Source organism: Aptenodytes patagonicus, chromosome 15, assembly GCF_965638725.1.
Source record: "Aptenodytes patagonicus chromosome 15, bAptPat1.pri.cur, whole genome shotgun sequence".
NCBI lineage: Eukaryota > Metazoa > Chordata > Aves > Sphenisciformes > Spheniscidae > Aptenodytes > Aptenodytes patagonicus.
This window is the reverse complement of record NC_134963.1, coordinates 10,195,792-10,212,416: the sequence shown is the minus strand read 5'-3', so window position 1 is coordinate 10,212,416 and position 16,625 is coordinate 10,195,792. Positions and strand designations below refer to the sequence as shown.

Sequence of the window (16,625 nt, the reverse complement as noted above, 5' to 3'; positions counted from 1 at the left end):
GAAGGGGGAAAACTCTTTCTGACCTCCCATAGTGACCAAGGAGCCTTGAAATGTTGTATTAATACAGGATAAATAGATGTTTCTTTAAAAAAGTAATATTGCTCGCTCTTTGTACATACCATAAAATATGATACTTTGAATTCATACCAGAATTTGAGTTTTAAATATTAGGAAATTCCCCTATATAAGTATATAGTCCCTCCCATAAAACTTGCCAAACTCCATCCTAAACAGTTTAGGTTCCCTTCCTCAAATATCCTGTTTAGAAAACTTCCAGAACTTCATTGTTTTGAAGATCAGACATAAATCACATTGTTTAATTTACATTGTTAGAATGTGCATGATCATAGCCAAAAAAACCCACAAAACCTCTGAATCCACTTAATGCCTTTTTTTTTAAATTGTCTCTATCAGGAGAAATGAACCAGGGATTTATCTTGTCTATATTACTGCAGCTTACAGAAATCAACTACAGAGTATTGCAGGTATATTGCTAAGAAGTTACAATGCTATTTCACCACCTGTCATTTATCCCTGGGCATGTTTGGAAAATATGACAAGCATCTAGCATAGAGTAACATTTCCCATACTGCGAAATCAAGACAAGAACATATAGAGAGCTGCTTAGTAACCAGCTAGTGCATAAAGTGGTCTGTCTTGGGTGTTTCCAGGCACACCTTTAGAATGACACTTGTCTCTTATTCTTGCCAGTGCCGGGGAATCTAGGGTGTTACAAGGACCATGGAGAGCCACCACCTTTGACTGGCACCAGCGAGACCTCCAATAAACTTACTATCCAAACATGCATCAGTTCCTGCCGAAGTCAACAATTTAAGGTGATTTCTTTGACATACATTTACAAAATGTTTTCAAAGACAAAAGATGGCAGTAGGCCTAGAGCTCTCTATTGTATTTCTCCCCCCCTGCATTTTTTTTTACCTGTAAGAGGTCTAAGGTCTCACTCCCACTCCAGGGGACCTAGCCCTCTCTCTGCATCCAGAGCAATCTGGGCAAAAGACCGATTAATAACGCCAGGATGCCAGGAGAAAGTATGCTCGCTTACTGCAGTTATGAGTGATAGGGTGCCCTAACTTCCCTCCGCTCCATCTTTCTCGCTAGTCTTAAGTAGCATCCTGACAAAAGTAGCTCAAACAAAAACAGTTTGTGGTGGGGCCTCTGACCTCTGACTAATCATACTTCTCCAAAACACACATATTCTGCTGCCAGCTTTCTTGCTCATACAACCTCCTGCTGTCACTCCCTTAAATATTATCCCTCCCTTCCTTATGCATCTTTGTTGTCAAAGTTTGCAGGCATGGAATCAGGTTATGCTTGTTTCTGTGGAAATAATCCTGACTACTGGAGATATGGGGAGGCAGCCAGTACGGAATGCAACAGTGTTTGCTTTGGAGACCATACTCAGCCTTGCGGTGGGGATGGCAGAGTCATTCTTTTTGACAGTAAGTATTGAAACAGGCTCAGTTTTTCCCAAAGGAGAGGCCTCAAATGTTCAGCAAATTAGGGAAAAGGGTTTAAATGCAATGAGAACTGTTGCACACAAAATGGCAAAACACCTAAATTCAGTATAAAATAAAGCTGCTTTCCATTTCTGCATAAAATTCACATCCACTAATAATGTGAAATAGCTCTTCCAAGAAACGATGCCTGCTCAGGCAACTGACTCATGCTCCGGGGATTGTCTCTTACTTCCCCACAAGTGGTACAACTCAGCTATCACAAACAGCATGTCACGGAAAGACTCCTTCAGAATTGATCTTACCACAGAGCAGATACATGATTAAGTGAGGCACCTCAAATAAAATTTCAATCTACACCAACTTGGGTTTTTTATTAAACCAGACGAGACTTGCTATAACCCAGTTAACACAACACAAAGCAGTGTAGTAGAATTGGGGCAGGGAAGGAGTGTACTGCAAAAGTACAAACAAGTTAGGTGGCTATTATGACCATTGCTGATTTCATAATTTCTTATACATAGAAATGCTCCTTTCTACTCTTCAGTATACATACCAGTGCCAGCTGTGTAACTTCACAGGTTGACGGTATGAGTACCCAGTTGTCTGGCTGCAGTACAGGCTCCCAGTATAGCCGGGAGTACTGGAAAAGTTCACAGTATGCACCAAAACATCGTTGCTTCTCAGATCTCAACTGCCTCTGATGTAGAAGCTGCCTTTTAAGTCGAGTTATAAACTTTCTGGAACTAAAAGCAGCATTGTTTTCCACTTTCTGAACACACAACCAAACTTCCCATCTCCTTACTCTAAAACTCTGGTTCCCAGCTAGCGAGACAGAAAGACATTTCAGTTGAGACAGGAATCAGTCACTCTGCTCACTTCCAAATTCTCCCCAAGATACAAAAAGAAGCACTGGAGTTGCATGTTGCTTTCAATGTTGAGATAGCATGTAGCTTCACACTGCAGCATCCTCTGTTTCCTTCTGCTCTTGGCCTCCAAAATCCTCGATGGGTAAAGACTTCCTTTGTAGCTTTCCTTTTCTGGAATGACCGAGGGCTCAGCAAGATGTTACCCTGAGGACCTGCACTGTCTTTTCTGGTAAACGGCAAGGGAGAGAGCTATGGCCAGGTAAGAGAAGTCATCCTAGTAACTGCCACCTATTTTCTTTTGCCGATGAGGAAAATTTGCTCCCCTCATTCCTCTTTTCCTGATTAAGTCATATCCCCAGAGCCTTCACCCCGATCCCTGTACACCCGCGCACACGCACAACCCCCCCATTAACCTTATGTGTTTATGTGCTACTATCATGGCCTAAAGCTGTAACGTTCAGACCCACAACACAGAACTCTGCCAGCTCTAGAAGGAAATGAGAGAGGGACAGCATTTCCATTCCATACGGGGCAATGCTGTACTTTTTGTTAGGCATCTGTGGAGCACTAGTCATTGGCATTTTTAGTTAACATTGCTGGTTTGAAGAACATCTTGTGATTCAGTAATTACAAACAACACAGCCAAATGTAACAATACCCACGAGCCATTTGCAAAGAGGAAATTTGATATCTCAATGACAAATGTCAATTCTATCAATTCAATCTATTCTATTGAAACAATTCTATCTATTCGATTAAATCACCAGCTCTGTTAGCATGGAGTGAGTGCCAAACACAAATTCCTCTATTGGGGAGGATACCTCTGTGGGGTCTTTCACATTCTTTCTATTCTTCTTCTTTCATATTCTTTCAGTTCCTCTACGAGGTCTTTCGTAGTGCGGCACTGAAGTGAGAGGTTTGCTCAGGCCGTGATCAGGCCTTGCTCCAGAAAAAGAGATGATTTTTCTGGCAGAGATACGCTACTTCTTGTTCTCGTTTCCCCAGCTCCCATTTAATTTGTATCTATTAAAGCTCTTTTTCAGAGGCCTGTGAAAACTGAGACACTTCAAAACACTTCCTTTATTTGCATTCTCACAGGCCTCTATTACAGGACTTTAATTAAGCTTTCAGAGAAAATAATTCTACTTTGATTCTTCAGTCCTTCAGCTTATGATATGGGGGAGTGATAACTCTGATCCAAACAGTTTTGTCATGAAATACATTATTATATAATACATATTAAATGTGTATTTAGGGGATATATAAAAATACACATATATGCATTTATACCTATATACAATACATTTTAAAAATTATATATTCATATATATAGATATGCATCAAGTCAGTTGGCTGGCATTTGAGTTTCTCTCTGGATTCATTGGTAAATAAGCTTGCGCTGGGAATCTGGATAGTTGTCAAGGAATATAAAGATTTACTGGTTGTGTACTTGTTTTGAATGTAAAAGGTAGCAACAAATCTAAAAGATTTTCTTTAGACTTCATAACAGGATCTTTTTCAAGTTACTTCGTGAAGGTAAGGTCAAACATTAATTGGACAAGATCAAAAGACGGGATGCTTAAAAAGCACATATAAACGGCCACAAAGGCGATTAAGGGATTTCAGCATCATTCATACAAGGAGAGGCTGAGAGATCTTGGATTGTTTAGCCTTGAGAAAAGAAGGCTCAGGGAGGAATCTTTTCAATTTGTATAAATAACTGATGGGAGGGTATAAAGATGAAGCCAGACTCTCCTCAGTCTTATCTAGTCTTGTCTAAGAGGCAACAGGCACAAATTGAAATACAGGAAAATCCATTTAAACGTAAGGAAAACCTTTTTTTATGGTGAGGGTGACACTGGAACAGGTTGCCCAGAGAGGCTGTGGAGTCTCCATCCTTGGAGACTCAAAACACAACTAGACCATGTCTCCTGCTTTGAGCAGGGGATTGGACTAGACAATCTGCAGGGGTCCCCTCCAACCTCAGCTATCCTGTGAAGATTTGTTTTTTCAGTTTGATAAGGCTGTGAAGGAATTTCAATAATTCAACAGTGAGAGTTACAGTCACTGATCCACTTGCCTGCCTGCCTGATAGGGATGGAGTAGAAGTCCCGGAATCACTGATTTAGCTTTCATCCTGTTCCTGCAGGGATGCGGGAGGGGGTAACATGGTTACATACAAGGACAAAGGATAGCTGCAGTGTTCAAGATTGGTACGTAGGTCTCAGAGTAATGAGACAGAATGAGTGTATCCCAAGCAAATGCAACATAATAGCTGTGCTCCAGTGCTGTGGAAGGTAAAGACGACCAATCTGAGAGACAGTGCATCCTGCTGGGGTAGCAAGTCTGTACCTTCAAGTCACATTTGAGTATTAGAATCTACAGAGTGCTAAAGCTGTGCATAATGGATGTATAACCTCTTTTTTTTTTTTCATTTTTCTCCCTCTCCTCTTCTTTCACAGCCCTTATTGGTGCCTGTGGAGGGAATTACACTTCTGCTACAGCTGTGATCTATTCCCCCGATTTTCCCGACACATACGGCACAGGCAAAGTCTGTTACTGGACCATACAAGTTCCAGGAGCATCTCGAATCCACTTCAGCTTTGCCCTTTTTGAAATCAAAGATGCTACAGATATGGTGGAATTGCTGGATGGCTATACCTATCATGTTCTAGCTCGTTTTAATGGCAAGAACCGGCCTCCCCACACCTTTAACATCTCTCTGGATTTTGTCATTTTGTACTTTTTCTCAGATGAAATCAATCAAGCCCAGGGATTTGCTATCAGATATAGAGGTAAGAGGCTAACTTCGCTGTTTCTACCTTTCAATGAGCCGTTAAAGCATTTAATTCACACAGGAGATTTCTGAAGTGGCAAAAAAAGAGCAAATATTTTAACTCTCATGTCTACAGGTGTTTCATCTATCTTGTTGCCACTGCTCAGTGGGTAAAAGCTTCACTAAAATTTCTCTCAATTTGGAACAGTCCAGTCAGCTTTGTCATAAATAGCAAAATTTAAATTTTCAACGTTTCAATCCTATACATACCTGCCTTTCAAAACAGATTGGAAAATGACAAAGCTGAAACAAAACAAAAAAACCCAGTAGTCCATCTGCATCTTGGTTCATCTTGGCTCTTCCCAACAGTCTATTCCACTCAGATCGAAAGTCATCAGGAGAAAACGTTTTAGTCCGTGACTTGTACCTACTGTTATGATGAACAGTTAGCTTCCAGAAAAATTCTGAGAACCCCAACTTGGTGAAGTACAGGCTTTTTCTGGTATCAGACATAATTTGATTATTGGAGTTCTCTAAGTAAACCAGAGAGCAGCACGTCTGTTTACGAGCACAAAATAAAGTCCAATTACACCTGTTAAGAAATTGTTACTGTAATCATACTCTTGTGTTTTCAGCTGTGAAGGACAATGTGCATCAAAACAAGATTCCAATGAATCAGACCCTTTCAGAGAAGATAAATGAACAAGCAAATCTCAGCATCAATGCAGCCCGGTCATCAAAGATACTTTATGTCATCACAACCAGCCCAAGTCATCCTAGTAGTTCCATGCCTGGTAATATTACAAGAAAAAGTGGAAACAGGAAAAACGTTTTGCCAAGGCACAATCTAGAGTCACTATTTCCTTTCCCTCCGCCTCCACGTTATCTGATCCACTGTGCTTCTTACTAATAGATGAATTTTCATTTAGTCTAATTACCACTAACTGTGCTGCTCTCTACTTTTCAAAACTCACTTCTCAGCATAAATCAGTTAGAAATAGTGTGAAGATGGTGAGTCCTTGAGGATGAAAGCACATCAGAATAAGATGTGAGTCAGAGCAGCCTCCTTACTAGAATCAGCTTCAGTGACCAGTGCATACCATAGAGGTGGCAAAAGGTGCTGAAAAAAGAGCAAGCTTTTGTAGTCTGGAAGGGCCTGGATGCTGGATGCACCCCAGTTATCCCAGTTCACAAAAGCCACAGCAGTAATACACAGAGGGCTAGACAAGGATGAAGCAAGTTAATAGGTGCAGGGGAGATGCCACTGAGAACTGTCATGTGTCTAGAACTCCCCTTCAAGACATCACTTCATTGAGGAAATTGTTGAGTTGTAAATAATTGAAGACTGGAAATGCACTCTTGGTGAATATCACTATTGGTCTCTCCTATCTTTAAACTTCCCTGGGCATCTGCTTTTACGTGTCGTTGAAGCTGAGCCTCGGTCACACTATGGACACTCTAATAGTTCTGCAGTCCTGAAGCTGTCTGCATTCCAAACCTGAAGCGCGAGGACATGACTGCACATGAGCTGCATATACCCAAACTAGCCAGGCTGCAGAACACGCCCGGGATTCTGGGCAGATATTCTGGCACCAGGCCCAGGCTGGTACCTGACTTACCACGGCTACATTTTACCTTGCCTAGTGTTAAACTAGCTTGGGCATACCGACCTAAGATGAAACTGCACCCTTGGATTTTATGCAGTTATGAAAATACTGTTAAAATCATCATGAACAGTCAATGCTTTGAGGAAGGGACATTGGGTGGGAGGGAACTTACGGTTCCTTTTTTTGCTGCTTTGAGCTTCAGGAGTTCTGAAGGTGACGGCCTTTATTCAGTTATTCTAATAATTCAGGGTCCTTGCAAGGCTGTTCAGTGTGCTAAATATGTCAGAGTTACATTCTAGTGCCATCCCTTCTCCCATCTCGACATGCTGTAGCCTCCCACTGCAAGATTATGGAAATCCAAATGAAAAGGCGATCTAATAATTTAGAAATCAGCTCCCCTCGAGCCCCAATCTCTTAAGTAGTTCGAATGTTACAGTGTCTCAAGCTGTTCTTTAAGTCCTGCTTGATTTGCTGGTACAACCAGAACTAAATTGAAATGTAAAATATAGTGACCAAGAGCCTTCAGTGTAAGGTAATAAAATAGCAGACCACAAATACTGATCAGCTGTCTCAGTAGACTCTAGGAAGGAAAAAAACCCCATACTTAGTGATTACTTACATAATTACTGATATAAAACTAGGCCATCTCCTTGCAAACATAGAGTTACTACTGGTAGCATATGTTCTAGTATGTTGTTTAGTCTGCTTTTAAATTTTCCTCTGAGTGAGTTTTGATTCCTTTCCTAGATATTAGTTAGACAATTTTATCGGTATATGATTTGGATTTTCCCAACTCTCAATTTTATAGGGAGCAGTCCTGAATGGGGAAAAACAGTTCCGACTGAGAGTTACACAGTTTCTGCCAGTCTTTGCAGAAAATACTTAAAGGTTTAAGGCATCTTCAAATTACAGTTTTGAATAAAGCATCAGAAGGCTATGTGTTTCTTCTGTGCAATATTCTTACTTTAAAAATTGTAAGTAAATGAATGTACTAAGAGCCTCTCCTCTCCTCTCCTCTCCCTCTCTCCCTCTCTCTCCTCTTCTCTTTTACAGAGTGGACAATATATAGTCTCACAGCGCTGCTCATCCTAAGTGTTACAGCCATAATAGCAAAGATATTTCTCCACATAACCATGAGGTGAGTATGGAGCAAAACTGTCCCTGGAGAACTGACGTCTCAGCTCTGTACCAAACCTGGTACACTTCATTTCTCTGCCTTCTGATACTGTCAGACTGGTCATATTCAAAACCAAGTTATATATTACATATTTGTATCCTCATAAAAGATACTAAATAAGCACATTTTTTAACTTTCCAGTCTGTTAGGATAGCATTTGCTGCTAGAATATCCCTTTTGGTCTTGTTTTGACAAGATTTGTATTTTAAGGAATAAAAAGGATTCTCGTACTGAGTGATGTTATATAGCAAAGAGGAAAACGTTATCAGACATCTAGCATTGGTGGGAAGGGGTGAAATTATGATAATACTTTGCGGGAAAAAAATTAAAACCTCATCCCAGATGGGGGAACTGGGAAAAAAAGTTAGATATAGGCTAGTTAATACTTACTTTCTTCTACTGAAATATTGAAAATGGTTCAAAAAAGAATCACAAAAATGAACATCTGTATTTTGGTGTGACACTTAACCGGTATAATTTTTTTTTGCCTATTAAAACCAGCATAATTTTATTACTATATTTCTCTACACTTATACCAAGTAATTTTTGTGTCCTCTAGATGGACACTGATTGAATGAAATGATGGGTGAGTTATCAACAAATCATAAATGTTGAATATTGTATTTACGTACCACAAACAGGCTTAAATATACAAGGAAATTAATTTATATTAATAGCAATTAGTAATAGAATATGTACAGACTTCTTAGCTTAATGTCACCGCTTTCATTAGGGGAGCAACTATTCTAGCAACAGAATGGCTAACTTTTCATTTGGTCAAGAAACAACCAACAAACACTCCAAAACCCTCCATAACTGTGCAGCAGGTAGAAAGAAAAGGCGTCACAGAGGTAGTGGAAGCCGCTAGCATTACCAGGGTAGCAGTAATGCAGACATACTAACAGCAGCAGCTTCCCAAGCACCTTAACACTTGCAGTGAATTAACGCTTGTTTCCTAGGTCCCATCAGATACCATCTGCAACTGAAACAGAAGATTCCAGTGAGGTTACTACTGCTGGCGAGATCTGGAGTATATTTTACCAGCCATCCACATCGATATCCATCTTCAAGAAAAAGCTTCGAAGTCAACAAGATGATTGCAACCCACTAGTGGGAAACTGAAGTGTCGTCTATTTTACAAGAATCAATCATCTTCTTAAAATCCAGGTGACTTGGGAATAATCCTTTTTTTTTCTCCCAATCTCGTACTTGTTTTCCAAAAAGTCCATTTCAAAGGCCTTTGAGTGACTTTGCCGCTCTGCTGTTCTCTTGGGTATACTAATGACAACAGATTTAATTGCGGCAATAATTTTGAAATATTTGGTGCTCATCAAATCTGTAGTGCTGTTAATTACTGCCTTTAAACCAACGCACTTAAAATACATGTAAAAACCTGTAAAATTCAAAATGTCCTGTACCCCTGCCAAAAGTAATTGAATGAGTATCTGCAGGTTGAGGACTCAGGTTGAGGACTTCTTGTGTCCTACTCTCCTGTACCACTGTATTATATCAGGCTACTGTAGTTCCTTTATTCTCAAGGCTGAAGACAGAGGTAGATACCGATAACCCGTTCAGCTGCCACAGCAACCAGAGTTTATTGGCCTTAATGTAAACATGTCTAAATGGTACTGTACAGCGAAATGGGAGTCAAAGACTTTGAGAAACTATCAGCCTGGTTGCCCAGTGCTCTGCTGTTTCTACATTTTCTGCTTCTACAAGCAGAGATGAACAAATAAAAATCAAATTCAGGAGGCAAACACTCTGTGGAGTTTCAGCTGCAAATGTGAGTTTCGATGGAGTAATGCTCACCAGGTCAAGGTCCGCACGAGCAATGAAGACTTTAAACAACTATGTCTGACCCATCATTCACCGATGACGATGATAATTTTGTTTATATTCACAGCGATCCTTTAAAAAACTATTGTACTCCAGTCTGAAGTCCTGCACTCATTCTGGATGTAAGCTTAGGGCTTCTTAAAGGATTGTCCAAAGACATTGTAAATCCACTGAATGTTTAAACAGTGAGGCTGACTAACACAAATTCTTACTCTGAAGTTCAAGATACTGATCTCAGCAGCCTAAACTATTTACAAAGTTGTAGCCTGCTATCAACAACTCACCTACGCCAGGCTGTGCATCTGAACACATACGTAACAGTTGCCTTGATACTTACCTGTGAGAAGAAAAAGTGTCTCCTTGCCTGCAAAATTAAAACTGAACTGCGTTTTTAAGATTAATGCCCTTAAACGTCAAAGAACTAAAACATCAGTGGGGATCTGATCTGCGAAATAATTTCTGTTTGATTGCAACAGACAGCATTAACTGTTTTTTCTCTTTGGTAGAGTATCTGTCCACCCACAGTGCTCAGACTTCTCATCCCACCACTGGGGATCAACAGTAAGTCTTTTAGCCTCAGCAAGTCCAGATCTCCAAGATATTTAGGAAAAACTGACAATACAGAAGTCAGAAAAATTGACTGGAAAAGTTTACTGAGTGAGAAGCTCCTCAAACTAAGTTAGAGGAAATTCAGTGACAGCCATTAAAGTACAGTAATTCTGGTTAAGGCAAAAGGAATAAATATCAGTTTAAACATATCGCAATGGTCTGTGTATACCAGACCTGCAGTCAGAGAACAACCATTAAATGCATCCGCGAAAGATAACTAAGAAAAGTAAGAAAATTGTCAGAGTTTAAATTCCTTATAGTATCTGCCCTTCTGTTTTTAACAGATAACTCCCTCCCCTTTATGAGGTCTATAGATTTCCTTGAAAAAATAGGGTATCTAAGAATTAAACAATGAAATACTGTGCCTTACTTGCTGTTGTAGGTCTAGTCTTTTACCTGAATTGAACTCATTCCAGCTCCCTTTATGTACCACAGATGAGTGCCAGAGACGGCTGAACAATGCCACAATAAATGCTTAATAGAAACAAGACTTTACTAAGCCAGCAATTATGGAATTGTTTATATAAAAAAATGGAATATCATGGGAACATCTAGTACTTTCTTGCATGAGCTGCTGGAAAGAATACAGGAAAATATAATTACAGTATCGCCTAAAATCAAGACAGGACGAGTTGTAAAATACGCTGGTTATCTCTTACGTGTCATCAGGTTGGACCAAAAAAATTACAAGTTTCAGACCCAACAAAAATTTTTAAATTGCCCTTTTAGCAGTCAGGTTTTGCATCATGCTGTGTAGGGAAAGAGTCTACCTCACAGATTTGTAGCAAAACAAATCAGTTTGTTTCCTAAGCACGCTTAATATGGTTCACTAATGGAAAACCAGGAGGAGAGAGTGAGAGTGTAAAGCTAGATCCTTAAGAGTTAAGCTATGAGCACATTGTGATGAAGCTTTGTTTGCTTGCCTTATCAAATGTTCTTCAGCAGTTAAACATATACAGTCAAAGGGACGTTCATAAAATAGTTAGCTAATGCTGGTAAACTGAAAAAGCAGCAGGAGCACCCCATGACTGATTTCTACCTACTGGAGAAGGAAAAAATACAGAACTGTTAAGCTTCTCTTCTTCAGTTAAGAATTTAATTTCACTATAAAATTAGAGAAAGCCTATTACAAACAACAACAAAGACGACTGATGCTACTAATGCAATAGTAGCATTATTGTGCTACTAATCTATGCAAAATCTAGAGAATTTAGAACTGAGATTCTGCATCAGTCCCTTAGCTCCTCAACTGTTTTTTAAATAATAAAACCATATTTCATGGGCCTTTCTTAGGAAATGTTTATCCATGTTCTTTATGGAAGAGCCATAAACACAGCAGTTATAGCAGATTAACTGCTGTATGACTGCCATGGCAACAATGAACATGACTAAGCATAAGGTACTGGACAGTGCACAGGTAAACACACTGATAAAAGCGTAGAGGAAATGGTTACGCTCCCCTCAGATCTTTCCGATTGTCTGATTCTAGATACCTCTAATACTAGGAAACAGAGCAACAGATAGAAATGCGTGGGCAGGGTCCCTTAAATAGCACTTCGTACTATACAGGCCTGAGACCATACAGAGCAGGCAGGGCTCTGCTGTGGATTTTTTCAAAATGTGGTATGGTCACTCGCACTCCTAGTACAAACACTTCAGTGGTACGGTGGTGTATGGCCAACATATAAGGTATCCGTTAACATAGCACTTTATGATCTTTGCTGTAAGGGTTTGGGGAGAGAAAGAAGAAAAGTCTGACATGCACAACTGTTGTAATCCCCCATGATTCAGCATACAGAAACGCCCCGACGACACTAGCAGCTGAGTGCTGACAGCTGGAGGGCAGGGACACCTCAGGATGTTAGTGTTCACAGCATTTTCTTCAACAACTTGAAAATAACTGCAGAAGAAGAATTTGTTTGGAATCGTATCTGAATGGCCTTCTGACCTCCTGCCTAGCAGTTCCCTCAACAGGCTGGACAGGCTGCAAACGCGACATTGGCCACAATTTCAAAAGCAACTGTTTTGACAACAAAACCACCATGAGGAGCTGCCTCCTCATATACACGCATTCCAGCCCCTGCCTTGGCCCCCTCCTCGCTCTGTTGTGTTGGTATGACCGGCTGTGTGGTGGTGCAATAAACTGATCGGGTTAAAAATTACCATCGCTTTTTCTTCCCTGAGTTACTTTTAGCAGAGATGAGTTCTCTGATCTTGTTTGTTGGGTGGTTGCACAGAGAGGTGAGCGAACACACCTAAGTGGACAATAAGACCTAGGAAAAAGACAGCTGGCTGCCCCAGAAGCGGGGGCAGTAAGTACTTAGGCTGGCACTGCCACCGCAGCAATTTGTGAGACTGCCTCCTTACTTTACGCAGCGTCAGTTACAGCAGCCTACGGTGTGCGTGGGCCTCGGGTAGAAGGGGGCCAGCTGGACAAGTGGCCTCCCCAGTTCAAAGTCTTCGTTTCAAACTAGTTTAGTTTGTTGACTAAATGGTTTTATATGTACTTTTGTCTTAATATTGTTATGTCGGGGGGGGAATAGAGACTGTGTTATTTAAAAATGTGTGATATGTTATCATAGTAATATATATATTTATATATGTATAGGAAATGCATTATTTAATACAGCATATTATGCTTGTATCTTGCTAACATTTTATAGGAAGAAAAGATGTTAGTTTACACTCTGGGAAAAATAAATTTTCTATACACTGTAACCATAGAAAAAAATCAAAGATAATTCATTGGTATATATGATAGAACAACACTGAGAAGAGGGTAACTCAGACGCAGTTTTGTGGCAGAATAGCTGGTGATGAAACAATTGCTTTAAGACACGCTTTCCTGCTTTGAATCTCATTTCTAGCTTGTAATTATATTAGGCTGTTCATCAGATTCTGCAAATTCATGTGCCTATACTCTCAGGACCATTTTAACATCAAACATGTCATCTGCTTTTTCAATCAAGCATTACCATCATCTTTTTTAGGGCTTGTTTCTGCCAGATTTTCTACAGCCAGTACAATGTTGAGGAGGTTTATCACATTGCTCATGCAGACAACCCAGTGGTATTGCAGAATTACAGTCTCTGTATTCCAAGCTCCCCTGGCAATAGTATAAATGGGAGATTTTTACTGATAGCCCTGGAAACTGTACTGAATCTGCAGCCGGTATGACTGCAGGCCAAACACGTCAGCAGACACTTGGCTGCCACTGAATGAGCATGACTAGCTATTCCAGTTTCATCTTCTGCTTAATAAGCCTTCTCAGGCAGTGGGAAGCGCTGCCAACAGATTTTTCTAGTGCACCACTTTGCCTAAAGGAAGGGTGAACTACAAAAACAACTCCTGACAAATACTTGTCCAGCTAGTTCTTAATACCTCGCAGCAGTATTTCACAACCTTCCAATGAAATGTAGTCCAGTGATGGTTTCACCTGAATATTCTTCTAGACATTTATGAACAACCTTATCATTCTGCTACCTTGAGATCTTGAGAGCGAAAAATAGAATTGCTTTCAGACCATACCATTTTTTCTGTAACAACACACCCCCGACACACATACATTTCATGCAGCTCATACTTTCTCAACTTCACTGAGCACCTGTGCTTTGGGATGAAGTTTGGCATTCTGAATTTCAGTTTCAAGACAACTTACTGTAAATCCAAAGGCTATCACATGAACCAAATAAGACTGACAAGAAAACAGAATAAATCAAACTTGAAATGACTCACCACTGAAATACGTGCTGCGTTTATACGTGGTCATCCTGCATTCAGCAAATGGCTGTAAGTAATAATTACAAAAAAATAAATACAGTGAATTTCTGCAGGAGTTCAGTTAGTATCGCTAAAGTGTAGACAAGCGTTGAATAAAGGAGGCAGAAACTGCTGCGGTTCGCCAGCAGATTACAGCAGGATTGTCCGCTGGGGAGGTTAGAAGAGAGTGTTTGAGCTGAAAATGCTGACAATGATTACATACGGAAAATATGTTATCGCTCCGAGAAGCCATTTCTGAGGTAACAGCAAATTGAAGTTTTCAGTTTACATGTTTTCAAACTGTTAGAAGTAACTGTAACAATTCTTTCAGTGTTTTCTCTACAAATTGCAGCAACCTGTAATGCTGTTTCCACTTTTCTTGCAAGATTCATCTTTTCTTTCATGAATTCCTCCTTCTGACCAAAACAACGCTACATTCTCTCAAAGAAGTCTTCAGCTACATTTATGTAAACGTCTGAGTGCCAGTGTCGGGTACCAAAACTGTCTCCAGCTTTTCATGTCAGGGCTCAAACTCTCATTTTCTTGTAGAAACACTACTGTCACAGGGGAGGGAGGGTACTCTGCTCTCCTTTCTTGCCATTCAGGTTACGAGACTCCTCTTACACTTCTGTTTATTCTGGGAACTGCTGCCTTTTTTTTGTTGCTCCCTAAGCAACAGTTTCATTCCCCATGAGGGAAATGGATTCTTTATTCTGAAAGAGATGCTTTTCTATGAAGCGTCTAAGTCACAGGAGCACAGCGCTTCCATTGCAAGATAAAATATCTGGTTTCAGGTATGCTGTTTTCTCCCTGGCCAAAGACTTAGGCCAGGCTGGCTCCACACAGTATGAGCACGGCCATCCTTTTAAGGACACTTTCCTCTTCACACCACACAAGTAACAACCAATGTTACCTAACAGCTGTCATAGGATTTGACAGATGCACCCAATATTGCTACAGCAAAAATGAGATAGTGTTACAGAAACACCAAGTGTTACCATAATGTACAATCTCATTAAGAATAGTTGGCTCCTGCTTTTCTTCTTTTACCATATGGAGGTTCCATGCTGGTTTATGGTGCCCACGGGACTCTAATTTTGCCACAAATTTGTTCCTTAAATATTGAACCTCAACAGTGAAAAGAACCTCCCCTTGCCAAATATCAAAATACTCATTTTTGATAGAAAATGTTTACATTTAGTTACTAAAAAAAAAGCCACAACAAAGAAGAGACAGAATAACACACACACACAACTAAGCACCACGTTCAAGTTCAGTCAACAGCCCACAACTGTCGTTCTCAAAGAGACAGAGTATGGGCTCACTGATTATTTTGTGGGACAGCAAGGGTAAAGGTATGTCCTGTCCTTAAAAGCACAATCACCTCACGGTTTTCTTCAGAACAAGAAATGAGACAACAAAACACTAGTCAGCAATAGCAAACTGGGGGGGTGGAGGGTGGGAAGAGGAAGGAGACTTCAGATGTGACCCGTCAACGCAGGCGTATCAGCCAAACACATATGGCAAACTTTATGCTATTTTTAAGAACAATTGTTTAATGAACTAATTTGCAAATAAAATGCGTATCTGTAATCATTGGCAATTGCCAAGGTTCTGTTCACCAAGCAAAAAAAGGGCACGTACTTTGATTGGGAAGCACCTGCTGGTGCTGCTTAACTCCCTTCTGCCTGTTGCTCTTCCATTATTGTGCCTGTCTTCTCATACAGACCAGGCTTTCCCATGGTACCGGAGATGAGGACGGTAACTGACCCTCATGCTAGAACGAGTCCCATGTAAAATGATACTCTTCAGCTCACGGCTGTCATCCCAAACATGGAGTTTTCATATACGAAACAGGGGGTTGGCAATGAGTAAGGCTCATTTCTTGGCAGAATTCTGAGGTGACTGAATTACAATGCACTTGAACATGGATGAGAGGGGGGGAAAGTCCAGGGGATTTCCAGGTGAAAATCTTTGGGAGAAGGAAGAAACTGGAGGAGAAGACTGGAAAGGATTATTTTGTGTCTGTGTGTGTATCACTGGATGGGAAATAAATAATGTACGGAGGCAAACTGTTTACACAATAACATATAAACATGTATTACATAAATACATACGTGTACACACACACACGCAGGTTGCTACCCACATACCGCCAAGCCGCTCTCTTTTTGATGTCTGCATAAATATATTTGGTCAAGTTATGCCCTCTGCCGACAAAAAGAGAGTAGGCACAGCACTGATTTTCACTGCAGCGGGACCAGTGATTTCATGGTCCGGGGTAAGGACTTGGATCTAGCTTGACTACTCAAGCTACCATTTATCCAGTTGCATCCACTTGCATCATGCTGGCTCAGGTCTCGAAAACAGTTTTATTTCAGGACGATAAATTATTTTACCTGAAATTAAACCAGAATTAAGTTCCCCTGCCACAAGGAACAGGCAGGTTCCAAACATAAATGAGGATGCCTTCCAGCAGATGAGTCACTCCTCATGTGCCTGAAGGATTCAGGGGCT

General features: G+C 40.5%; 1 protein-coding gene across 2 annotated transcripts in view; it reads left to right on the top strand.

The window, feature by feature from the left end:
- The window catches only part of KREMEN1 (kringle containing transmembrane protein 1), a 35,542-nt gene extending 23,031 nt beyond the window's left edge, over positions 1–12,511 (top strand). For both annotated transcript variants that reach the window (XM_076353230.1, XM_076353231.1), the window contains 6 exons: positions 712–836; positions 1,307–1,460; positions 4,807–5,139; positions 5,756–5,914; positions 7,781–7,865; positions 8,864–12,511. In XM_076353230.1, the coding sequence (XP_076209345.1) occupies positions 712–836; positions 1,307–1,460; positions 4,807–5,139; positions 5,756–5,914; positions 7,781–7,865; positions 8,864–9,026 (1,019 nt within the window). In that variant the 3' untranslated portion in view covers positions 9,027–12,511. The remainder of the gene's footprint in view (positions 1–711; positions 837–1,306; positions 1,461–4,806; positions 5,140–5,755; positions 5,915–7,780; positions 7,866–8,863) is intronic.
- Positions 12,512–16,625: the final 4,114 nt, after the last annotated feature.